This window comes from Aythya ferina (assembly GCF_964211825.1).
Source record: "Aythya ferina genome assembly, chromosome: 2".
NCBI classification, from domain to species: Eukaryota; Metazoa; Chordata; class Aves; order Anseriformes; family Anatidae; genus Aythya; species Aythya ferina.
The window spans coordinates 82,889,709-82,916,093 of record NC_140297.1 but is presented as its reverse complement, the minus strand read 5'-3'; the positions used below and the strand labels follow the sequence as shown (position 1 = coordinate 82,916,093).

General features: G+C 41.5%; 2 protein-coding genes across 4 annotated transcripts; one reads left to right on the top strand and one right to left on the bottom strand.

Moving 5' to 3' along the window:
* Window positions 1-658: 658 nt before the first annotated feature.
* Window positions 659-26,385, bottom strand: BPHL (biphenyl hydrolase like). 3 transcript variants are annotated; one of them, XR_014689669.1, is made up of 9 exons: window positions 26,266-26,385; window positions 23,684-23,787; window positions 21,864-22,030; window positions 17,614-17,767; window positions 15,100-15,231; window positions 12,438-12,561; window positions 9,934-10,034; window positions 2,577-2,772; window positions 659-1,038 (listed from the first exon to the last, which is right to left on the bottom strand). XR_014689669.1 is itself a non-coding variant. In XM_084509827.1 (8 exons), exons 1-7 carry the CDS (start codon window positions 26,364-26,366, stop codon window positions 9,947-9,949), a joined length of 870 nt encoding a protein of 289 aa, XP_084365953.1. In that variant the 5' UTR covers window positions 26,367-26,385; the 3' UTR covers window positions 2,135-2,772; window positions 9,934-9,946. The 3 variants fall into 3 exon arrangements, 2 of the variants coding, with proteins under 2 accessions (XP_084365953.1, XP_084365952.1); XM_084509827.1 differs by lacking the exon at window positions 659-1,038 and having other exon boundaries at window positions 2,135-2,772; XM_084509826.1 differs by lacking the exons at window positions 659-1,038; window positions 2,577-2,772 and having other exon boundaries at window positions 9,597-10,034.
* Window positions 7,251-9,673, top strand: LOC311431856 (tubulin beta-1 chain). The gene is made up of 4 exons (XM_084509818.1): window positions 7,251-7,383; window positions 7,692-7,800; window positions 8,077-8,187; window positions 8,394-9,673. The coding sequence occupies exons 1-4, from the start codon at window positions 7,327-7,329 to the stop codon at window positions 9,452-9,454; spliced, it is 1,338 nt and encodes a 445-aa protein (XP_084365944.1). The 5' UTR covers window positions 7,251-7,326; the 3' UTR covers window positions 9,455-9,673.

Sequence of the window (26,385 nt, the reverse complement as noted above, 5' to 3'; positions counted from 1 at the left end):
TTTAAAAATAAAAATAAAAAAGCCACCCCCATCGTTTCTGTAGGAGTTCAAGGAAATAAAGGAGAAAGGGGATAGAGGAAAGCTGAAGAGGTTCAAAACTGCTCAGTAGGAATGGCCATAAGTTATAAAGGAAGATGAGCCTCATATTGGGACTAGAAAATGCAATATGATTTTTTGGCTTGAGTATCAGCTGCCTCTATCACCCAGGAGACCATTCATTATAAAAACTGCAGACTGGCTGCTGTATGCCAAACAACAAACAGATGCCTTTTCAAGTGTGCATGGTTGTAATTCTTGTTTCACGGAGCAGAACCAGTGAAGAGATTTCAGATTAGGCAATCTGACTACCTTAACCTGTATCAGCTGTTGACTTGTATTTGTCCATGTGACATACAACTCTGAGACTTAATATTTTTGCATGAGGCATCCTTTCTGGAAGAAATGGTGATAGGCAGCACGTGCTTAGTGGGGTACAGCTCAAGCCACTTATGACTCATTTGTGTTGAGAGAAGCTTATATCAAGAAATTATTTTATTCACTTCAGCATAGTGATGGTGATCTGCAGGGAAGTATCCTCTTCTGTTGGTAATTAAAGTTGATGGTTTTGGGGGAGGGAGACATCTCTTTTTCATCCCCTTTTTTAATGCCTGGCATTTTTGCTGTGTTGTCAGAATGTGTTGACCAAGGCGAACAGCTCCAAGAGGCATTTGCCTACTGGTAGATGCATAGCTGATAAACCTAAATAAGGCTGTAAGTGTGGCTAGTTACTACGTATGTTTAATTTAAATGGAATGAGGTCTGGTAGCCATGAGATGCCAACTCTTAATTTTATTTCTTTGTTCTAGGATGTCAGTCTAAAGCCATTATAACAGTGTTGTGAAAGGATAGTCCAGTATGTGGGCTGGTTCCTGGGAGAAACAAGTCTGATACCTTCCATCACAAACGTCACATGAGCTAGTGTCCAAAAGCTGCTTGAGGCACTCGAGTATCTGTTGAGAATGTAGGTCTGCATTTGCTTTTCAACAGGTGTTTCCCAATCTGTCAAATGGGAGTAATAATGATTCTCTTCCTCCCAACGTATGTGAAGTGCTCATATACACCAGAAATAGGACTGCATTAAACACATTAGTCCCGGGGATATTGATAATCTACAAATTAAATCTGTGGGGCCTGTCCTATTGACAGACGTGTCTTTCCAGAAGGAATGGGATGAAGAGCATAGTAAACCAAATATTATGGTTTATAACATGAAGAAAGAAGGGAATGCTGATTGTTGGTCTTTTCTCCAGCCAATTCTGTACAGAAATGGAGAAAAGCCCTCATCGTTTGTTTGAAGAAATTGCCTGCTTCTGGATGACAATCTCACATGCCCTATACTTAACAGTGTGGGGCTAGTAGATCTTTGTAGGTATCTGTGCAAGTGCTACATCTTTAGAGAAGTCACAAACAGACACAGTCCTTTGAGACAGGGATGCTGCAATACACTGCTGCAAAACACAGTGCTGGTGTCTGGAGAGAGATTTTCTTACCTCATAAAAAAAAAAAAAAAGAAAAGAAAAAAAAAGAGCTGGGACATCTAGTAACATGCTGTGTACAAGAGTTCTCCCTTCCTTCCTTAAACTTTTGCCCCTCCCTGTAAGCCTAATAGCAAAATTAGGTATAGTAGATCAGGACAGACCCTGATACTGGCTTTGAGTATGCCAAGTTTCATGGTTATTGCATTGAAATCATTAAAAAAAATAACAAAAATAAAAAATTAACTTACTATTTTTGAAGGTTGGTGTTAAACTGAGTTCTGCTTCACGAGGAGGTGGTGTCTCAATTTTTGGATTACTCTTCTATTTAACAAGGCTAAAAATTTCATTTGCTAAAGCTATGAGGAGATAAAATCCTCCCTAGAGAGACCATGTGACTACCCTTCGTACTGGGTACACGCCCTTTCTCCCAAGGGATGCTATTCTACTTTTCCATTCCACATTAAAGTGTAACTACTGTATACTTTTAGGGACAGATCAGATATGGTGGCCTGCCTCGGAGCTACAAGTAACACCATTCCCCTGAACTTCCTTGGTGTGAGAGAGGCACAGTTTTCTCATTTACACATAATCCTCTTCTCAATATTCCTCTGCCGTTTTAATCTTTTTTTTTTTGTTGTTTCCACAAAACAAATCTCATGACTCTTTTTGATGTGTTATGCACCTGAGGCGATTCAAGAAAGGCTGTTTTTCCCCCCTCCATCAACTCTGCAAAGAAATAAACCTGTAAAAGTATCTGGAGCTAGTCTTGTACATAACTGGATCAAAGGTTTTTGAGAGTTTTTTTTTTTTTCCCCATCCAATCTAAAATTCAGTCTTGCTAAGCACATGCCTTTTGATACTCCAATAACCTCTCCTGATCTGTTTGTTAATTGTTGAGCTAGGAAAGAGCATGCTATTGGATCTTAAGTACTTCCATTTTAGATGGCTGTTATCTTTAGCTTGCCTACATGAAAACTCAAAATGGAAGCCTTTGGTCTCAGGAAAGTGCCTGAGGCCATGGAGTATTTTGGAAAAAGAATTTTTAGACCTGACTCTTACCCAGTTGGAGCCCTTTGAGCATTTGTTTGATTGCAGTCTGGAGCTGGCTGCTGGGGGGAGCCTGATCCCCCAGTGACTGTCAGCAAAGGAAACGGTGCAGGTGACAACTCTTCTGCTTCCCTGAGCAATCTGACAACAAGCAAATGGCTTCTTTGCTCGTAGCTCCAATTCAGTTTCAAGTAGCTTACTTGCAAGTCTGCCACAAAGAAAAAATGCGTTTTTTAGAGTATGATAAGCAGGTTATCTATTTAGGGTATCTAAGCAAAAAATGCAATTTAAGAGTGTATCAGTCCTTCCTCCCCACTCAAAGCCTTTTTTCCCCTTGTGGGCAGAATTCCACTTATAAGACAGGAAATCACGTTAACTTTGTTAAATTCGTGTTTGTTAATGTTTGGTTCTTGTATGATAAAGATTTCTAATTGGTCTCAGATCATCCATATGTCATCTTTTATTATCAGATTATTTCTCTCACTTGGTCTACCTTAGTAAATTTAAGGTGCATTTTTTGTTTTTGTCAAGGGTACATCTATCATTGCAAACAGAAACGTTAATAATACAGCTCAAGCAGAATGTGAAAGCTCTCTCTCCAGACGATGAAATGGCTACCCTGGCAGAGACTGTAGGGCTTGTTCAGCAAACAGTCCTGTGTTGTTCTGCACTGGAAAACGTTTCCGCTTTTTCCATGGATGCGACAGAAATACACCGCTTGCCTTCATGGTGAATAATTAAACAGATTTTTCGAGCAGAATTCAGACAGTCTCACAAAAGGCTTTACAAGCATCGAATGAAATTCAGGCATTGATGACTTAGACTCTGCTTCTGTGCATCCAGCATAATCCTGGCCTTACGGTTAATAAGTTAATGGTGTGACTCGTATTTGTAAATTCCAGCTCCACGCTAGCAGGCAAGGAGAAAGAAAGCCAGCAGAGCAAGCCTGGATGAGAGATTTGCAGGGCATGGAGAGAACTGCGTTTGCTGCAGTGGGTAGCTCCATGGGTGGGGCTGGGCTGATACAATATCCTTCAGCTGCTGAAAGGATGGTACTGTTCCTGCTGCCTTGCTCCAGGTGTTAAATTCGTGTTATTTCCTTTACGGGTGCCTGTGTGATTTCCCTCTGGAGCACGTCTGACCCCTCGATGGGTCAGTGCGGCTCTCTAAGCTACACAGCTAGGGATGAGAGATGGGGTGGGGAAGAGGCTTTTTCGTGGATTGCAGAACATGTTGAAGTGAGAAGTGGTACAAAGGAGGAGGGAAAAGCAGCCAGCTGAAAGCAGAGCAGGCTGTTAGGCGATTCATTCACCTGGTGCAACAGCACCCTGACTCCTGCTGCAGAGAGCTCAGGTGATTTTAAACGATGTGTATTGAATCCCAGCACCAGCTGCAGCATCTCTTAGCAAAATGCCTAAGTGACAAGATGAAGTTTAGAGTTTGGTGTCAGTCTGAATTACAAGTAACTATCGGATTGCAAGATAGAGCGAGGAGATGCAGGAACAAAAGAAACTGGGGCTAGCAGATCAAAGCCTCTGTCTGAGCCTTGTTCTCAGCGACACGCAGGAAATAAGCTACGCTGGCAAGCATGATATCAGCATTTCATTTATTCTGATGCTGGAATCTTAGTCATATCTCGACTGAAGGACCTAGTTTGTAGAGACAGCAAACGGATTTCGTCTTCTGAGCAATCTTAAAAGGTAGGCGCAGCCTGGATGGGGGCAGGAGCCATCTGGCTGCTACCCCATCACATCTGGTGTGCCAAGGGGAAATAATGAGAGGCTGTATTGTTTTGCCTTTCTCCTTCTCAGTAAATCTGTGCCTGATGATGATCAACATATTTTTCCCTTTCTGGAGTCATTTTGTGACATAATAATGATCATGTTTATTATGGTTACTTTTGGAAGCCAGATGAGGGGGGTTCTGTTTGCCATGTCCTGTATGACTACATAAACACAAATTCCCAACTCTCAGAGGTTACGGTTTGAGTTCACAAAGGAAGCCACAGGGTATTGGAAGAAATATCAGGTTTGTGAGAAACCAGTTTTTTCCTTAAAAAGGAAAAAAAGGAGCACACTTTGTTTCCGAATCGACAGTGCCCTAAATTGTTCCGTAACGTGACGTTGCCTTACATGCTTATCCTCTCTCCTCTTTTGTTCTTGGCCAAACACAAAAATCCAGGTACAAAAACCTCGAGCACAGAAGACTCTGCAATGAAGCTGCTTTTGTTCATTCATAAAAGCACGCTCCGTGTTGTACTATCTAACCGCCTCCAGTGCCCGCAGTGGGCTGTGATTCTGAAATAAAAATAGATTTTCCTTTATGGCATTTTATTACCAGAATTAAAAACACCTTCACAAATATTCCCCCCTCTTGCTGGGAGAAGTAGTCTTACCAGGGTCTAAGCATCCGATTCCAAGGGTGACCTCCGACTGTCTGCATCAGGTGGGAATACTGCTGTTATCAGGCAGAAGGCAAACAATAAGCTAATGAACAGAGCATAATCATTCGGCTTCGAACAGGAAGGCTTGAGAAGTCACGTCTTTTCTGATATACGTGCCCAAGCACTACGTGCTATCGCCCCTCAAATTTAGTGAGAATAAAGCCATAGGCTCGCTCGGTCTATTGTGCATGCTTGAGCAGCTTTCACATTTGTGTGTTTGCAATTCTTTTTCAAACAATAGGAAATTACAGACAGGCATTAAAATGTTCCAGGATTTCTGTTGCCTCCCTTGTGCAGCTCATTTCCAAGGCTCTGCGGTTGCCTTGGAAACTGGGAAAGGTGGAGGGCTTGCTTCAGCCTGGGAGCCGGCTGCAGAGCTGCAGGCAGAGGTTTGGCTGCAGGGGGGCACTTGGGCGTTCCTCTGCACGGGCACTGCAATCATAGGAGGGGGGCATTTTGACTTTTATTTGCAATTCTGAACACCCTGGTGAAGCCAGACAGAAAAATGCAATAGGGAAGTGTTGTATCTATTTAAATGCCCTTGACGGCTGAGATCTTTTGCAGTGTTTTTTTTTTTTTGTTTTTTTTTTTTTGTTTTTTTTTTTTTTTTTGCCTAAAGGTAGGGTTCTAAACTGACATTTAAAGAATTGACATTTCATTTGGGTGTTTGTGGATGCTCAGCACTGCTACAGAGGAGGGAACTTATTAGGCACATAAATATGAACCTCACTTTAGGTACTCGTTTTTAAAACCTGGGGCTACACCCGCCCAAAACCAGCGAGGACCTACAAAGAAACCAGTGCTATAGCATCTAAGAATTCAGTATTTTTGTTCTAGAAGCTCAAAATCCTTAATAGAATAACAGCTAAGCTCTAGGAAGCCACTGTGTGCACGTGGGAAGAAGGCATGTCGGGGAGCGTCCAGGTACCTTCAGGTGTAGAATCAGAATGCTTAAAGCTGTTGCTTTGCAGATTGCCAAGAATACCTCAGCACCCCAAAAAATCTCTTAAATGATTGTGTGAATCCCCCAGAGGAGCCAGGAGGGGCAGCTCTATTGTGGTTTCACCAGTAGTGAGAGGATGTAGCAGCCTACTGCTGCCTGGAAGGGCAGGCTGTGCCCCTGCACAGCACAGAGAAATGCATATGCACGAGTTGGGTGAGCAGTAACAAAGACTGCCTGTGGGTAAGTGTTGCAGAAATGTGTCAGTGGCAACTACAACAGCCAGGAGAGAAAGAAGGCAGAATTCTAGGAAAGTTGATGAAAGGATCTCAGTGCTAGCACAATTCTGGATCTTTTGTGGTCGCAAAAGCAGTAGTACGTAATTCCACGTGTAACCAAGCGTAAGCCAGTCCATGGTGATGACATTTCCTGGCAGCTGAGGTTTCTGCAGTGTGAAAGTAAAAGAGCCATGGTTTGGTTGCACGTCAACTCACCGGAGCAAACCGAAGGCCACTTTTGAAAAATACCCAAAGTATTTTTCCAAGGTCACAGCAGCCAAATGCAGGGCAGAGGAAATGTTAATGATTTACCGCCTTAATTATTAGCAGCTCACATTTGCAAAACTCCCCTGGTTTTCATAGCTGTTATCATCTTAATGTGACATTACAGTGCACTGTGGCACTGGGACCAGTAAACCATCGATCTGACGTTACTGGTGAAATGCCGCAGTCCCAATCCTCTCTGCAGATTCACAGAATTGTTGGGGCTGGGAGGTACCTCTGGAGATCAAACCCTATATTCAGCCCAACGGGGTCAACTAGAGTGAGGTTGGATGGGGCTGTGTTCAGTCAGGCTTTGAGTATCTCCAAGAACGGAGGCTTCACGACATCTTGAGGTCTCTTCCAACCTAGAAATTCTGTGTGGTTCTGTGATCTTTGGGCAGCCTGTAGTAGTGCTTGACACCAAAAACCATATTTCCTATGTCGAAGTGGAGCTTCCTACACTCCAGTTTGTGCCCATTGCCTCTCCTCCTGCCATGGGGCAGCACTGGGAGCAGCCTGGCTCTGTCCCTGCACCCTCCTGTCGGGTATTTGCACACACCAAGACTCCCCTCAGCCTTCCCCAGGACAACCAGCCCCAGCCCGCCACCCGCCCAGGTGAGGCAAGGCCCCGCCCCCTGCCTCATGCCACGCCCCCCTGCGCTCCCATTGGCTGCCCGCGATAACCCACCGCCCTGTAACCCACCCGACGTCACTCCGGGGGGCGGGGCCTCAGCGGGGGCTTTAAAGCCGGGCGCGGGGCGCGGCCGCCGCAGCCCGGGCGGGAGGGAGGCGACGGCGGAGGGAGGGAGGCTGCGGCGGGGCGGCGGCACCGGCACCATGCGTGAGATCGTGCACATCCAGGCCGGGCAGTGCGGCAACCAGATCGGCGCCAAGGTACCGCCCGCGCCCCCCGGGGGCTGCCCCACCGCTGGGATCCGTCCCCGGTAGCCCCCGGCAGTGGGGCTGGGTCCCCAGGCATGCAGACAGACAATGGGAGGGCATCGGGGCGGCGTTGTGCTCGCTGGTTAATTGCGCTGCTGGTAATGAAGCTGCTGTAGGAGCTCGTCCCGGTGCGGGTCGCGCCCAGGCAGCTGGCCGAGCAGGCTGGGGAGGGGTGGGGGCTGCACGGGCTGCGCTGGCGGCGTGATTGGCAGCGGGCAGCTGCAGGGGGAGCTGCCATTTTGCGGAATTTGGCTTTGCAGTTCTGGGAGGTGATCAGCGACGAGCACGGCATCGACCCCACCGGCAGCTACCACGGGGACAGCGACCTGCAGCTGGAGAGGATCAACGTCTACTACAACGAAGCTGCGGGTAAGGCAACCCGCCCTGCTTCCGCAGGCACCCCGAAATAAACCAGGCAGGGATGGCAGCTGGTGTGTTACAGCTGGAAACATTCCTGAGCGAGCTGTCATCCACCACCGACTGTAAGGAGCTTTGTTCTCAGCAGCTCCGATAGCGCCGTGCTTCTGATTGATACAGGGGGTCTCTCTAGGGAATCCTTTAGGGGCTGGGGGCAGCCCAGCGGTGCCTTCATCACGCTGGCTGCTGCCTGTAGGGTCGTAACACCAACACCATTTCCTCCTGCAGGTAACAAGTATGTCCCCCGTGCCATCCTGGTGGACCTGGAGCCTGGCACAATGGACTCCGTGCGCTCCGGTCCCTTTGGGCAGATCTTCCGACCAGACAACTTTGTCTTTGGTGAGTAAATGCAGTGCAGCTCTCGCAGAGCATGAGCAATCATTTCACAAAAGCTTAGTGCAAGTGTGTGAGTGACTGGGGTGGGGCTGGATCCCAGTAGTCCAGTAGGGTTGGGAGTGAGAGATGAGCCCCCTGGGGCAGGAGAAGACACATATCAGCTCCTTACAGCTCACTAACATGGCACCTTGCTCCTGGTCTGCCTGCAGGACAGAGTGGGGCTGGCAACAACTGGGCCAAGGGGCACTACACCGAAGGTGCTGAGCTGGTGGACTCTGTGCTGGACGTGGTGAGGAAGGAGTCGGAGAGCTGCGACTGCCTGCAGGGCTTCCAGCTGACCCACTCGCTGGGCGGTGGCACTGGCTCGGGCATGGGCACCCTGCTGATCAGCAAGATCCGCGAGGAGTACCCCGACCGCATCATGAACACCTTCAGCGTCATGCCCTCCCCCAAGGTGTCGGACACGGTGGTGGAGCCCTACAATGCCACCCTTTCTGTGCACCAGCTGGTGGAGAACACGGACGAGACCTACTGCATCGACAACGAGGCCCTGTACGACATCTGCTTCCGCACCCTGAAGCTGACCACTCCCACGTACGGGGACCTCAACCACCTGGTGTCGGCCACCATGAGCGGCGTGACCACCTGCCTCCGCTTCCCCGGCCAGCTGAACGCCGACCTGCGCAAGCTGGCGGTCAACATGGTGCCTTTCCCCCGGCTGCACTTCTTCATGCCGGGCTTCGCCCCCCTGACCAGCCGCGGCAGCCAGCAGTACCGCGCCCTGACGGTGCCCGAGCTCACCCAGCAGATGTTCGACTCCAAGAACATGATGGCCGCCTGCGACCCCCGCCACGGCCGCTACCTGACGGTGGCGGCCATCTTCCGCGGCCGCATGTCCATGAAGGAGGTGGACGAGCAAATGCTCAACGTGCAGAACAAGAACAGCAGCTACTTCGTGGAGTGGATCCCCAACAACGTCAAGACGGCCGTCTGCGACATCCCGCCGCGTGGCCTCAAGATGTCCGCCACCTTCATAGGCAACAGCACGGCCATCCAGGAGCTCTTCAAGAGGATCTCGGAGCAGTTCACGGCCATGTTCCGCCGCAAGGCTTTCTTGCACTGGTACACCGGCGAGGGCATGGATGAAATGGAGTTCACCGAGGCCGAGAGCAACATGAACGACCTGGTCTCAGAGTACCAGCAATACCAGGATGCCACTGCTGACGAGCAGGGTGAATTTGAAGAGGAGGGAGAAGAGGACGAGGCTTAAGTCCCCCGTTACCAAAAGAACTTCTGTAAAGCTGGCATGCATACTGAATGACTTTCTGATAGTGGTGGTAAAGCATGTTCTTTAGATGCTGTGTACCCGATTAACCTCTCAGCACTTGTAACTTTTGACAGATTTCTCAGTGTAACAGTTCTGAATCCAATTTATTACAATGTTTTTTGTCCTTTAATGTTAAAAGCACATAAAGGCATGTATTCTAGACTCTGTTTTCTGTCTTTCTTAACACCTCAATTGGGCACAGAACAAATTTTCAGTCAGTGTGTTTGAGAAGAATTAATTTTAAAGGCAGGTTAGAAATCTATCAGCATAAAGGTGCACTCTGATCCATGGAGGCTTACATATTCTCAAGATGTATGCTTCTCATGCAAATGTTTCCTGCTTTTTCTTACAGGAATCAAACCTATCTAACTTGAACATGGGAAGTCAACTAAACAGTGCAAGGACATATACATCTGACTTACTTTACAGTTTAGGTTACAATAAGAAATTTTCCACTTGTTTGTTGAACTCCTCTGCAAAGCGCAGGTGTAGATTATGCTTTCCTTCTGGCATCAGGAGCAATCTTAAAAGAGGGGGGAAAAGTACATATTGAGTATGTCGTACATTCTGGGAGCACAGGTAATTTAACTGTTTTTGTCTTTTTCCCTTGTTCTTGGTTACCCAAGTCAAAAAATTAAGTAACACTGAAGTACTGTTCCCACGTATGTGGGGTTCAGTATGTCAACTATGTCAACAAGCATACTATTTGCCCTACTTTGTTCAGGATAAGCTATGCTTAAAACCATTTTTTTCTGTCCCAGACCCAGTTTCTAGGAATGTTTTTAGTGGTCTGTGAAGACTGACATTCTGAAAATCAGCTGAGAAATTTGTCTTCTAAAGGTATGTCAAGCACCGAAGCTGCTTTGCCTCTTTCAGAGAACGCTGGCTGTCCTAGACAGGGAATGTGCTGAACAGGCTGCTACAGAAACAGATTTTGTGACACCGCTCAAACTTGGTTGGCATTTGAATTTTCTCATCTTTCTGCTAAAGACAAATTCAAAACTAATGCCATCCATTCATCTTTTAAAGTAGGAAGGGATGTCAAATTCTGCAGCAGAATTTTAACTTAAGGTACAAAAAAATGTTTAGAAGGAGAACCTGAAATCTTTAGGCTCTTAACGCTGATAGGAGTGAATGGGAAAAATCTTGTACCTTTGGTATATACTTCTTACAAACCCAGAAAGAAGTGTTAAATTCTTTGTTCTACCACTTACTAAGCTGTTTTAACAGAGCTAAGGACATTCTTGATTGATACTTTGTTGCCTTTATAACATCTAAGTCCTACTACAGTGAGGGCAATCGTTCTTTTAGTGGTGATAAAATTCTGCTTTTTTCATCAGAAAGAGTAGTAGGAACCTACCCAGTTCTTCTACCACTTCTGCCTGAATTTCATTGTCTCTTTCTTCAAAGACAAAGCAATGTACAGATGTACAATCCTACACCACTATGAATGGTTTTTGCTACTGCTGTTAAGCCTAATACGACCAAACTCTTAACCATACAGTGCAAAAACAGGATGATAGCACCTATGACAGAAGTAAACAATGCTACAAATAGCAAATCCTTTTCTACTTTACAATTCAGAGAAAAACCAAGGCAGGAAAAGCAGATGTTCAAAGAGTGTTACTGGAATTTAAGGTCTTTCTGCTTAACAATGGAAGGTCTCCTCTTCGGTGCAACAAGAAAAAAGGGGGAGGTTTGCCTAAGTATTTTCTGCGTATTTCTGAGAATATCACCGTTAGTTCCATTTCTTATCTGGTACATACACATACGGGAGAACACTTCAGCACAAAGACATGAAGAACAGCATTATGTTTTTATCATATAGCAACTTCTAATGCTTTCTTTTGTGTCTTTTCTTCCAAAGAAGCTATCTGATCCTTGTCTAGTTTTTATTATGACATGCCTTAGCACCTTGAGTGCTTTTGAGCTCAGTGGAATCTAACAGAATAACAAGTCTTATAAGCATGGCACATGTGGGCGTCACTAGCTGGCAGACGTTGGAGAAAAAAAATGCTTGCGTGTGATTGTTGGAAAGGTCTCTTGTTCTTTTCTTTCCCATGGAATGATACCTTTTTATGAATGGCAGAGTTGACTTTGAGGTAAATGTATCACTCAGTTTTTCACAGAGATGACACCAATGACGGATTCCTACACTCTATTCACAAAAATGCATTCACTTCTCCTAATTCTTCTCTCTAATGCTAATCAGCACTGTCTGTTATTGAGTAGTAATAGAATTCTTGAATTCATGTGCAAATATATGAAGAAAATTCAGCTGGTAGAATCCCAGCTTTCTATGGGAAGCATTCCAGGTTTTCAAAAAGGAGCAGATGTTGCCTTGAGACTTTTTGTTTATGGAGTAATATCTGAGCATAGTTGTACAATTTGTCATTTAACTTCTCTGAAATACACTAATAATTCCTGTCACAGTTTAAAAAACAAATCTTTGAGGTGGTAGTTCACATCAACAATGAAGAGCAAAGATCAGTGTCCTCTGTTCCTCTCCAATAACCAGTACTCTCGTCCCATTCATAGCATCTAATTCACTGCCCTACTGAATGGGACAGAAATTAGGTATTTCACAACATAAGGAATGTGATGGCCATAACAGAGAGAACAAATTTGCTTATTTCAGTAAGTATTAGTGGATCTGTGTGAGAAATCGGAAGAGAAAGAGGACCTTATGTAGCTTCTGGAGAACAACAGGAAGGCGCTTACTGAAGTACTGATCTTTCTTTGTTTCTTATTTTACATATAACAAGAAAGGTCCGGCTACACTGTTTGCATCATAAGCTGCTAGGGAAATTTAGAATAGTTCCATCTGTGACAGAGAATACTTGTCCAAATGCATTTTTTTTAACTCTGTGGATTTGAACTTCCTTTCTTCAACGATGGTTTAGAAACACTCCATCACAAAACTTACCGGGAGCCTTTGATGTGCTTCTGAATGTATTCTGCGTGATAGCGTGGAACCAAAGGGTCTTTCTCACCATGAATTATAAACGTGGGGCATTTAATGAGAGGCAGCAACTCTTGGCAGATATTACCTAGGGAGAAAATAAATGAAGGTTACACTTCATGTTAAAATAGTGTGAAAGACTGAAACTGCTTCTGTAAAGGACTGTAAAAACTCAGATTCTAGCTGTTTGTTGCCTCGCCCTCTGGATAGCATGCAATTATTCCACAGAATCATATAAATAGGGCTATAACATTTCTTTCACTAAAGTACTATGTGAGTACTGAAATTTGCTTAATTAATGAATATTAACAGAAGCGGATAGAGCAAATGAATTTAATTGTCCCATGTCCCTAGGTGCTCTCTCTCTCTTTTTTTTTTTTTTTTTCTTTTTTATCTTAGCATCTTACTGCCTTCACGCTACATTTTCTTATGCTGGCTATCCGTTTCCAAGACTTGCTACTTTTATCAACAAGTTAACTTAGGTTGTACTTCTGCCTGTTCCACCTACTAAACCCCTGGCTGTCAGCAATAAATAACCATTTAATACAAATTATACTAAAACTATTCAAAGGTTACTCTTCCTGCCCACTCCTTTTACAGAACCTCAATAATAATTTTATACTTACTAGTCTTAAATCTCAGTAGAAGTAATTTTAATGCTTTTCATTAGAGACTTTTCTATTTTTCCCCTTTTCTTTTTTACCTCATCACATAGTGCCACAGTTTCCATACTCTTTGGCTAGCTTCCCACGCTCCTGCAAGGGAATCTATGCGCAAAGCATACTTGATGTGTTTTATGTTCCATTTATCCTTGAGATAGCTTTACGTCCCATTTGCAGTTTTCTCCTTGCAGTTACCAACAGTTGCACAGTTAATATTTGTGTGCACATGTCTTCCCTAGCTCTTAAGTCATTCACGGTTTCATAGAGTTTTTCCAATTGTTTGGTTATTTACCTTCTCTTAGTTTGCAGTTATAACCCTTAAATATTTTCATTTAGAACTTTGTACTCGTGGTTATCAAATACTTGCACAAATGTTGACTGTGTTTCAGAACAACTAACAAACAAATTTAAGTTATTTACCGAAGGCCACAGTTGGCAGTCAAGCTAGGAAATAAAACTGTTCCATTCCATAACCACTAGGTTATGTTTACTCTAATAACAAATAACAGCAAGAAGAACTTTGAATTTTGCAGCTTTATGAGCTTAGTCAGTATTGATAAATGTTGGTACCCTCTAAAAGTTCATTTCTTGTACAAGTTCATACTAGAAGCTGTTAGGGCAAATAATCTGTTCTTTAAAAGGAACTTGAGTTGTTGACGAACAAAAGTTTCGTTGTCCTTTTATCTCCGATTTGTTTTTCTCCTCTAATGGCTTTTACTAACCCCTTTGCTTGTATTCACCACAAATAGCCTTTTCTGCAGTGTTACTTAACTTTAATTCAAAGGTCTGCTTGTATTCTAAGTCACTGTTCCCAAGTTAATCATGGAAAAATTGCAGTCTGATGGTAGCTAATCATTTTCAGCAAATGTTAGTCTTCCCTCAAGATCTGACCCAGTTACAGCATCTGGATAATTCAGCTCCTTGTTACATGTCTCCGGGTGGCTTCCATTTCACAGTTGCTCCACCTCATAGAGTTTGACGCGTGTGCAGACAGTAAGAGGATGCTACAGCCAGTGTTTCATTGGCTTGGGCTTTGGACTTAAGAATAAACAAGTTTTAGGGAGATATGTTCTAGAAAGGATAAAATGAAATGATATCACAGTTCGTTACAACTCTCTACGGAGAGAAATTCTAGTACCATGTTGCTGATGCATGGGGAATCTTTATGAAAAAATGTGAAAAAATATTTTTCCCTTTAGTACCTGCTGTCTGTTAATGTATATCATCTCCCGTCTTTCATTATGAGAGCTGCAGGAAAATATATTTAAGAGAATTACAGACTTCTTGTTTTATATACTATGTATTTCAGCTTTGTCAAACTGAAGGGAATCTTCCCGTGAATTAAAACAGAACTGCCGGTTACTATTCATGGTACCCTTGGTTGCAAAGGCTATGTAGAGTAATTGGAGAAGTCTTCAGAGAAAAACATTCAATAGTGATTATACTGCTTGGTTTAACTATTTTTGGATTTGAAATGCCCAAGCTGTGACAATACTATTTTTTAAGTATTTTGTTGGTTCTGAATTCTGAAAATCTGAACTTTTTTCTTTTTGTACTCATCATACGGTACTAGTTTGAAAAAGTGCTTCAGCTACTGCTCGCACAAACTCAGATGAACACACCCCGCTTCTGGGGTATCCTAATGTCACCAAGATGCAGTGCATAGATGCTCAGAAAGTAGAGGAGAAAAACAAAAGCAATAATTTAATCATGTAGTTTTGTGGTGGAGCAAGAGAAGGGACTCATCACCTAACTATTCCCATAAATGCTTTCTCCTCCTGTACCTTGCTGGTTCTGTGAACCATCTAAAAAGTAATTGCTTTATTCATAAGTGTGAGTCAGGCACAGCTTTTAAAGCCATATGCAGAGGCCTTCCTTTCCCGGCTGCCAGGAATACTGCTAGATTTTTATCCAGAACTGTCTGCTACTATAATTGCTTCAGATTAACACCGTAAATGCCTTACCATCTGATTTTTCAGCAAAGCTGGATATTCCATCCACCCAAGCCTCACAGGTTTTTGCAAAGTATTCATGTCCATACATTTCTTCCAGTGGTTTCTTAACCTTTTCACTCCATTTTGAAACATCTCGGATACCTATATAAAATAACATTGAAGTACGTTAGGACCTTTCCTGATAAAACCCAGCACTGTCAACATCCAATACGAGTAACTTTTCAAAGACAACTGCAGATACGAACTTAAAACCTGAAATTGCATTCAATGGTTTTAAATTATTCTTAGCACGGAAAGGGTATAAAAAAGGAGTCGTTTTATTATCTCCGCTGCAATCTTTCTGAGTTACAAAAGACTATCTTATTATGTTCCCATGGGGGAAAATTATATATATGTAGAAGAACACAGTCCTACAATTTCTGTTTTTTCCTTTTTTTGAGGGCACTCAGAAGAAGAGCTCAAGGAGGTACCTTGTGTACCTTGTAGTAATCTCGTGTATGAAAAGGGGACTATTTTTGTAACACTGTACCAGAGCTAGCAGTTCTTTTTTAAATCCTTTAGCCTTTTGCTTTGGTTTATGGATGGAAGTTCTTCCATGGCTCTTACCAGTATTCAGAGGAAGGAAGCTCTTACTAAGGCATTCCAGCAGGCTGACATCATGGTACATTTGCCATAGTCTTAGAAAAAAACAAGCAGCTCTACTTAGTAGAGCCCCATGACTCATGGCATACTGGCTACAGTTGTACAAATAATCTGACATTCTAGTTATTTGTCAGGTTTACCTATTTTTCCCCTAAAATTTTATATATAGCTCACAAACTAGATATCCACAAAGGTGACTTTCACTAAACTGTGTTTCAGAAGTGCAGCTTTTCATCAAGAAAGTTCAAAACAACATTGACAAACCAGAGAATGGAAAATAGACCTAAAAAGTACTGAATCATCCAACAGTAATATATGCCAGTAGCAAAGCTTTTAATTGGTTTCAGATGGGAAATAAGGAAAGAAAGGACTTTGCAGTTAATTAACAAGCAGAACCTGTCCAGCCAAATGAGCGAGGTAGTACTGATTGAAAGTGTTGTTTTGAAACAACATCTGATTGGTAACCACCAGGAAATAAGTGTGATCATCCTGGGCTAGCTGTCACTGAACAGCTGTTTCCCTTACAGAATTTACTGTTTTTATCCATGCAGCCATCATTACTTTAAAAAGATAGGAAGAAGAAAGCCAAACCTTAAAAGGACATAGATACCAAAAGAACACCTTTCTCTCTTACCAAACCCTGTGTTGTAGGTGGGGTGCACTGACGGGCTTTGTGGAAGGCTGGCAATGCTACTTCAGGAGCTCTGTCACCCAGAGAGAGATGTTGAAAGCACCAGTCCACAAAAAGGCCAAAAGTCAGCACAGTTGCAGGCACTAACTGCAGTCCTTCTAAAGTAAGACTTATTTTTTCTATCGGCTCATTCTGACTGATGTGTATTTTGTAATTAGTATGTAATAAAACCTCTGTACATATAAAAGCCTGTAAAGAACTGAAGTAGCACTTTTACAGAGCTTAAAAAAAAACAACAAAACAAAAAGCAAACAAACAAACAAAAAAACAAACTACTGCTACCACCAATGATAATGAAAATGCTTTAATACAGGTGATGTAAGTACACATGTACAATACATACATGAGTAATTTAGCTGAAGCCAAACAGATTCCACAGCTGGTATAAATCAAACACCAATCACTTCAATTAAATGACAGTCAGTTACATTTGTTGAGAGGCTGTGTAGTTAACTCTTTATTTTTAATTTCAGAAGTAAATAAGGTTGATTTCTGAGTTTGCTAGCACTGTTTGCTGTTTTGTTTTAGAGTAGCAAATGGTCAGATTTTATTTTACTTGAGTGTAATAATGATCAGAAATATGGAGTTTGTTTATTTTGGAAAGGTTTTGTAACCACAGTAATTAACTTGAAAGGAATGCAAATTAGAAAGGCATCTTGGGATGTTTACTTGAATGATTCATTTGCTTCCTTTGCTCAAATGGTAAGTTATGAGGTTGTTTTCTTACTGACCACGTACTATATAGACGCTAGAGGCAAAAGCCGTTACATGCTAGTCTAATGATTTTCTGTGGAATTTGTCTAAGTGTTGTGCAAGATGTCAGAAAGTAAATCAAATGTGGGGTCAGTAGGATTATTTTTAGTTTATTTTTAGGAATTTGTTCAAGCAACAAAATTCTTACCTTCTGAAATCTACTGGCAAGCTATTATAACTTATGCTTTTTAGCAGCTGTTGATGAGGGCTTCTTAATCCCACTATATTACCCTCAGAGTAATGGCTGGGCAATTTCTTCCTATGATTTTAATCTATCCCTATAGTTAGCAACTTGGTAAATTTTGTGTCTTGTTTTTTTTATGTCTTCAATTGCATCTCTGCTTAGCTGTAGCCTAACTGAAATCCTTAAATCAAGATGAAATGAGAATAATTCATTTAGGATATGATATTCCCCTACCCACTCCATTTATACATACCATTATAAATTCTCACGTCCTCTTGAGTAACGCTAGCATTTGCTCCCCAGACAACCAACTTGTGGATAAGAGCTGGATACTTTGCGGCTGCGATGAGTGCTGTAATACCACCGTCACTCCATCCCAGCAAAGAGAACTTCTTGAATTTCAGTGCCTTGATTTGTACAAGAAAGTTATATGAAAAATATCAGTTGGCTTTACTGGTAAATATCAAGCATTTTTTGAAAACTGTCTGTACAGATCTAGACACAACACTGCATAGTTGAGCTATCATTAGTTTATAGCTAGCTAGAAAATATAGATTTTCCTTCTATACAAAAATAATAATAAAAAAAAAAACAACATGGAAAGGTCAAATATTTGGAAAATAAGAAGTTTTACCTACTCTTCCTTATTTCCACGGCTGTTTAAGGAAACAAACGTTAGTCATATTAGATTTCTGCCACATTTAAGAAGCCCTCTTGAAATTAAGAAATGTTTATTTAGAATGGATAATAAAGACCTTTTCAGTAAGCCTGACAATATCAAGAATGTGTGGATTCTCTTTGTATAAAGTTGGCAAAGACTCTCACAGTGTGGGATGGTATGTAATCCAAGACCCAGATGAATTTAAGAAGTTTAAGATTTAAAAAAATGGAATCCAGTGATCTAATTTACTGATGCTAGCTGTTTGCTTTTTTCTTTATTAAAGTAAAAGAAAAAAGGGAAACAATCCACTGAGTAATGACCAAAATATGCTTAATGTGTTTGCTACAGGATTGTATTGAATTTAGGTGCCTAAGCCACATTTTCTGAATCATACAACTGAAGAACTCATGAATTCATGATGAACTAATTTTAAGTTCTAGTTCATCATGAATTCCAGTTCAAAGCACTGTTGTTGCAACACCTCCTTCTCATAAAGGAAGGCTCAAAGCAAAAAAAAGTCAACCAAAACCTTAACTCATTCTGACTTGTACACTGCTTTTCACTTAGAATTCAAAATTCTCGTTTGCTCACATATCCAAGATCTGTGGTAGAGGGCAACAGCAGTAACAGGAGGGAGGATTTTGTGTATATGATGTTCGGTGGGCAAAAGGTGAAGAAGATAAAGGCATTAAGGAACACATTCACCATTTTTACCAGAATGATATTTAGTGGTTAAGAAGTATTTGATGTTATGCATGTAGGAGTCTGAGTTTGTGAACTCTTTAGCAAAGAAGCATAATCAAGGGTTTCAAAGTTGTTGTTTTTTATGTTTTTTTTTTTTTTTTTTTTTTTTTTTTCAAAAATCACATCTTTTTAGATGACATCAATGAAGATATTGTAATTGTGAAGGAAAAAGAGCAAGTTAGTTCAACAAGGGGTTTTGGTGCTCAGTGTTTTGCTGTTGGAAGTCCAGTCTTGCTTTCTTTGGACAGAAGAAAGCAAAAACACTGGAAATCAGAGGAACAAAAGAACTACACAGAGAGGAAAAAGTAGTTTATAATCTGGAATCTTACTCTTGCTTGTAAACTTGAAGCTCAAGTGAGGCATAGCCTTATCAGTTGAGCTGACACTTGACAAACTTCTATTGCTCTCATGCTTTTCTGGTTTTGGCCCCTTCCTTGCTACTACATGTAGGTTTACTGTAGTGTTGGTCAATACTCAATTTCACCCAACTAAGCCATAATTAGCAAACAGAAAAGAAATAAGGTAGGGTAAAGAAAAGAACGCGTTAGGTACGATCTGACAGGAAGAAAAGGGAGCCTGGAATTTTAGTAGCCAATCACAAGTTGACCTTGGCCTGCTCAAAAGTTAGTTATCTGTGATCAACTTTAAGTATTGTTCTGCTGAAGTGTTACTGGTGTCTTGGCAAGTTTCAGGAGTTGGCAGCAGTGCTTATAAAGCTAATGTTTTTTTTGTTGCTGCTGTTCTCCTAGCACCAACAGCAAATCATGAATCTCAGAGTTGGCTGATGGGTGGAATAGATTTTTTTTTTTTCTCTGTCTTAAGTTATTTGCCAGTGCTTCAGCTGAGATACAGAAGCTGAAATAGAGAAGCTCCAGTTCTGTATTTCTCTCATTAACTAGCCATTATCTCTATGCGTTCTTTGGGTTGTCTCAGGATTCCTTCCAGCATGAGGAATTTAACTTATCCTTTGTGCCTTTCAAAAAAAAACCCAACAATATGATGTAACAGATATTTTGGATATGGCGTGCATGTTTGTTTGCTTTAATCTTGAACTACTTACAGCACAGGCTTCTACTTAATATTGGCAGTAACCTGAGAGCTGGTTTCAGCTCCTTGATTCCATGGGTGATTTTGTGCTCTCTTTACCCAATAGGGGAATAATATCTCCTTTGAAATCACCTCCTCCATCAAGGTCTTTGTGAAATGCAATTGAAAGATCATGCGTGCTGTGACAAAAATAATTTATAACAGTGCCATGTACTATCACTCTGTACCATATACTTTCATTGGATCACTGGAAGTATTCCATAAGTAAGGGTTGCAGCTGATTTACCAGAACTGGGAGAAGCTCAAACCCATACTTTCATTTGGACAGTAGATCTTCAGAATAAGTACCTCTTAAATATCAATAGTATTTCCATAATGATAATTTTTAATGCTATGGGCCTTTGCTAGGCTTTTCTTACAGACTGGGATGGAGCACAGCAAAGTAGGCTTATTGTGTTATACTCCTTTCATTTCACACAAATTCCTCGACAGAACCCACACAGTGATATACAGCTCTGTCATCTGCATCAAGGTGCAAAATACTCTTCGAAATTTCAGCTTTTGTTATTTTGTCAAAACCTTGCAGCAGTCACAGCTCCAGCAGAGGCACCAGAATCTGGAAGAGCCTAGAATCAAGGTTCTGAAGGCCCACCTATACAGATGGATTTTCTGTGTGTGTCCATGCAAAGCATATACCATCATAAAGCCCTCTGCAGGAGTTATGACTTTTTTTTTTTTTTTTTTTTTCTCTGGAAATCCTAGTTGGGATGATTCCTTCAGATTTGTGCTATCCTTTATATGCTAGGCTAAAATAGAATCAAGTTACCCATGCTTGGGAAGACTTTAATCATTTGTTGTTATATGCTCACATCAACGAACAGCTTAAAAAATAACAGGATGCCACATCTCATCTGCTTTGGCAGCTTTACAGATTGGTAGGCTGCTGTCCTGTTTGCACACTGCATGGTTACATGCTTTTTGAGGACAGCTTTGTTTTTTGTTTGGCATCTGTTGGTATTTAAACAGAGGCAGGAAAGGGGGTTACAACCATTGAAACAAAAACTTTGTCACCTATCCATGGGAGCAGCTTTATTTTCTTTGTTAGTGTAGCAGAAGAAATTGGTGACTTACTGTGCAGAGATTGCTTCTATGGTTAGAGGGCACAATTGTATCTTAATCCCGATTCTGCTGTCAGACTGATTTTGTTTCACCATGCAGAATACGGCTGCATTTCCAGCTTCATATGGTTCTGTAAGGTTACTGTTCGTTACAGAAATACATTTGGATTCACTGTCTGAATCTTGTCTCATATTTTTGGAATTTTAATGTTCTGCCAACTTTCTTAACATGGCCAAAGAAACTGTATAGCTTAACGTAACAAAGCCCAAATATTAGGTAAAACTAAACCGGAGAATAGTGTTAGCACTTAGAGGATGGAATAAAAGCAGAATTTAGGAATAAATATTTCTCCATCCCGTAGGATTTTTTATTTCAGCTTTAGGTCATATTCTTCATAATAACAATAGCTCTGTTATTAAGAGCTGTTACGATCACAGGAACCCTCCAATTTCCCACAAAATTTATTTCAGTAATAGGCTGGAAAATGCAAAGTGTCAGCTTAGTTTTCAGAATCAGATGTTTCTTGCGATGGATTGCTCAAGGCAAAATGCCAAGATTCTATTAGCTAGAAACATTTCTAAGAACCTTTCACTACTGTAATCCCTTCCAGTCAAATCACTTGGCATAGGCTTTGTTTTTATATATATAGTTCACCTAAATTTACATGGTTCTTGGCTGTAAACCTCTAAGGGCAGGGTTCTGGAATAAAAATGTATTGCTTTATAATTAATCCCCACTGCTGAACCTCTGTGTATATTGCAGAAGAAATGGAAGAAGAAAATATTTTCCAGAACAGTGTATTTGCCCAGTTTTAAGCCTTCGTTTGTGCGTTCTTTTGCATAACTTGCTATCTGCTGGAAACAACACATAACAGTAGGAAAACAGATTTTAAATATATACGGAGAAATAATAAAATCTGAGAAGAGATTTACCTGCATAAGATCTACAGCATCTTTTGCATCCCTCTCAAAGAAATCTGGAGGAAAGTCTCGGGATGGAGGGATGGACTGGCCATATCCCCGAGGATCCCAAGCAACGATTGTGAAAAGTTGCTTATTCATAGACTTAAGCTGTGGTCCAAAATCTGTTTGACCACTCCCTGGAAAACCATAATTTTTCAATTAAAGTAACCACCATAATACTTCTATAGCATGCATGTATTGTATCTTAATTCTAAAAAAGAGGCTATCCATCAACTGAAGTGCACTTAATTTGTAACAACATTTGTAACTAATATTTGTATATTGTAACTAAGCATTGCAACTCTCAGAAAGTACCATAATAAAAATATTTTAAAAGTATCTGTGGTGCATTGAGAGCAAACTATTTCTAGTAGGTATGTAAGCTTACCAAAACTGTGCTCTGCCTGGATGCTCTGAAAGAGTACCTTAAACTGATTTACCTGAAATTAACAGGGGTAAGGGCATATTTTTAACAGATTTAAAGCAGTAGCATGATCACTGCTGTTCATCTGGCCAGCACAGAGGAAACTGTGGACAGAGAGGAATATACTGACTCTATCTCCTAAATTGTGATCTAGGTAAAAAGCATTGTGAGAGACAGTTCTCATTTGATGAAACACTTCAATAAAACTATACAACTATGGGTGCTTGAAGCTGAGCTTTAAATACTTGTCCTGAGGTGAGAACAGGGACACAGAAACCAGAGAATTCTAACTTCTGATTTTTCTAAGATGTTTGTTGCCAAAAAAAAGTCAAATAGATGTTTTTTTTTTTTTTTTTTTTTTTTTTTTTTTTTTTTTTTCCTGATGCAGAACTGTTTCTTTTATTGATTTTTTTTTGGTCTGACTTTCAAAAGATTTTTTTTAAAAAATGAAGTACTCCAGTCTAAAAAATGCTACTGCACTAAGCTATCTATGAATGCTAGGAGGAAGGTAAGAAGACTGCAATTTTTTTTTTTTTTTTTCATTTGGATTATGGTCATGTGGTAACAGTATCGCACTACTTGATTAAAATCTGTTCAGCTCTAATATAAAATATTCAAAGGATGAAAACTGAATATCAAGTTGGTTATTATTATATTAAAATGGTTGTACAAGGGCTAAATGCACTGCAAAAATCCAGGGGGAAGAAAAGCTTGTGTTAATTTCAAAGTATTGTTATCAAAAGCATTGATCTCAATGGACAGATATCGTGTAGCTAGCAGAACCTGCTGTCCGACTCTAAATGTCATGGAGAGTTTTAAAGATGTTGCCCTCAATAACCAAAACATGAAAACGCATTTTTAAGCAAAAAGTAAGTATCAACCAGGCCTTTTTCACTATGATAATAAACTGAAGTGCTGTATTATGTCTATTAATTCAATTGGAATACACCTAATTTCTAAAAACCAAATGCATCCATCAGTTGTGTAACAAATACAGCTGACCCGATTCTTCCCTCTCTCCCCTCCCACCCCCATTACCTTGCACCTTCTGTAGCTATTTGCCACTTGTACCGGACGGTCACTTTGCACAGTCAAATCCAGAAGATGTGAATGACTATGAAATAAATTCAGAACCAATACCTCTTTGTTTTTATAAAAGGTGCCTGGTGAGATAAATAGTCTTTAAAAACAGTTAACTGGTTGCAGTAACTCTACATTTCCCTATCTTTTGTATGTGTGGCAATTTTATCTTTCAACAGCAATGCTCCATAATCAGGTGCTGAACACAGTACAAAATAGTTGTGTATGTTCTAGCCTGAATGGTAAATGAGGTGGTTGCTCTACAGAGATAAGACAGTCTCCAGACCTAGCATTCCAGGAAGCAGGAGAACTGCATGGCTTCCTTCTCCCGTCTGCTGATAATGCAAGTTGACTCCATTCACTTGGATTTTGGCAGATGTTATGGAAGTACTAGGGAAGGGAAGAGAAAAAGGAGAACATTCAGACAGCTAATTCTCATTACTACGTGGACATTAAAGGAATATAGAATAATTACTTTTTTTAGACACAAAAGACAATACAAAAAAATTTAAATAGGTCACTAGCCCTTTCACAGATGCACAGAAGACTAAATACAAAACTTGACAGGAGCACAGATGTATTCAGTATGTGATCACTGTATAACGTTTGCACTTATATTTCACAAATACAGTTAAATGAATTAAAATAAAGGAAAGGAAAAAAACAACCGTGCAGCAAGGGGAATACAAATACATCTTTACTTGGCTAAAGAAATGTGGTGAAAGAGATATATTACAGAGGAGAAACCTCCTGCTGCTACAGAGTAACTTTTGAAATGGCTGGTGTTCACTTTATTACTACTGAACTGTACTTCTCTACCTGCCAAAGAAACCACAAATTATTGTTACAGTTCCTGATGTAGGAGGCCTACATGAGAAACACCTTGCAGGGAGATGAGGGTGATATTTCTGCCACCGTAATACTTAACTGGAAAATACTGCATGACCAAACATCCCTACCCACTGAAGAAGTATTCTAAATGGAAAAATGTGAACTGGCAAGATTACAGGGACTGACCACACAGGACATCACCCTAAAATGCTTGCATTAACCTTTTACTGCGAAGCAAGATGTGCAAATGCAGTTAACCTGAGATACCGCTTCTAGATACAAATACCCAGTGAGAATGCTAGAAGTAGCATATATTGGAGGTATTGTCTGAACAGTATAAATGACTGCATCTGATCTCCCAAGCAAGTTTGTTCCCAAATGGTTGTGAGATGTCTTTTCACCAACATAACTCATTTTAATTAGAGGTAGTAATGTATGAATTTTGCCATTTGGTTGCCTAATGCTTAACCTAAATTCCCTGCACTTCTCAGTCTATGCAGATTAGTCTTCCCCCATGAATTCAATGCCTACTATTCAATGCCTTCACATGCCTACTTACAGAAATGCTGCTCCCCACTGTTACATGTAACAACTTAACTTTAAGTCCACATACCACACCTGATACAGCTATATACTTCACAATGTATACTCTGAACACAGCATTCAGATATACCTTCTCCCCTTTGAATATGAGTTTTGCCTTTTTCTAAAAGAGGATGTTTTGTTATTTTTTCCTTAATATACCATCTTATAATTTGTGATTCAACTGGTTATTTTATCACAGTTCTCACCATAAAAAGTGAATACCTTGCTCTTAATGATTGTTATAGAAATCTGATTTATTTTTTTGCTTCTGATTATTAATTGCCAAAAGCAGGTCCAGATCCAGACAAAGCAGAAATATTCATTGCTCTATTACCATTTTTTAAAAAAGTAACCAATATGTGGTCTTCATAGCCAAGGGGTATATATTCTAATTTCATGATTCAAATAGTGGTAGATTTTTTTCCCCAGCTCTACCCTTTTACCTTTTTCAGGATTAATTATTAACATTGGGAGCTCAGGAATTTTGCTGAGCTTGTGAGGCACAGTTCTTGGATCTCGCTTCAGTCCAATGAAATTTGGCAGTTTCACATACAGTGTACTTTCAATACTTTATATACATATTTGTATGAGAAACTGTCCTGGAAGAGGCTATTCCTGAAAGACTTGGTCTTCCCCACAGTAAGCTCCTGTGAGTCTGAAATCACATCAGTATGGCTGTCACCGTGATGACCTCACTTCTGCATTTTTTTTTAGTAAAGAGTGCATTGTTGGGCATCATCATGTTTGTGGAAGCAATGGTGAAATACAAAAGCAAACAGAGAAGAAAACCAAACCATGCTGTAACTGAATGAGCAGTGTCAGAGCCTGTAGCCCTGCGTTCAGCAAGGCAGGAGGGCTGCAGAGCCCGCAGGTTTTGCAAGGTGCACCACGCTGCACCTCATGCTCTGTAGGAACACACCTGGGTCTGGATGCCACCCTTCTGTTCCAGCTGGGCTGAAATGCAACTCGGTCTTTATTTGTGTGTAGGGGAAAAAATGGTGTCATGTCTCTTCTCCTTAACAGGCTTTGCAGAGTAAGCAGCATTACTTGGCTGTTAATCCTTCTCCTCGCCCTTCTTTCGTGCTACCTGCAGGACAGCCGGTGCCCGCAGGTGCTAGGGGCGCGTTTTGCATTGCATCCTGCGCTGCCATGCAGGGGGAAAGCGGATCGCAGAGGGGAGGCGAGGCTGCGGAGAAGGGGCTGCGGTGCAGAAAAAGCAGCTAAGGGCTCTTCCCAGCCGAACAAGCCCCCCCAGCGACCTGCAGCAGCCCTTTCCTTAGAGTGACACCAGCGTCCCTATTGTCACCCCCCCGCTTTGCTAAACCACCTCTCCCACCACCACCAGGACTGCCACCCACCCCTGCCTGTCAAACACCACCTTCACCAAACCCTTCTGCTCTCGGCCACCGAGCCGTGGGGCAGGAGGCGGCTGTGTTTTATTTATTTTTTTACCCGTAGGAGGCGGCCGGTCCCCGGGGCGTGAGCGGCACGGAGCGGGGGGACAGCGGCAGCAGCAGCGCCCGCAGCGCCCTGGCGGCGCCCGGCACCGCCATTTTGGGTCCCCGCTCCGCC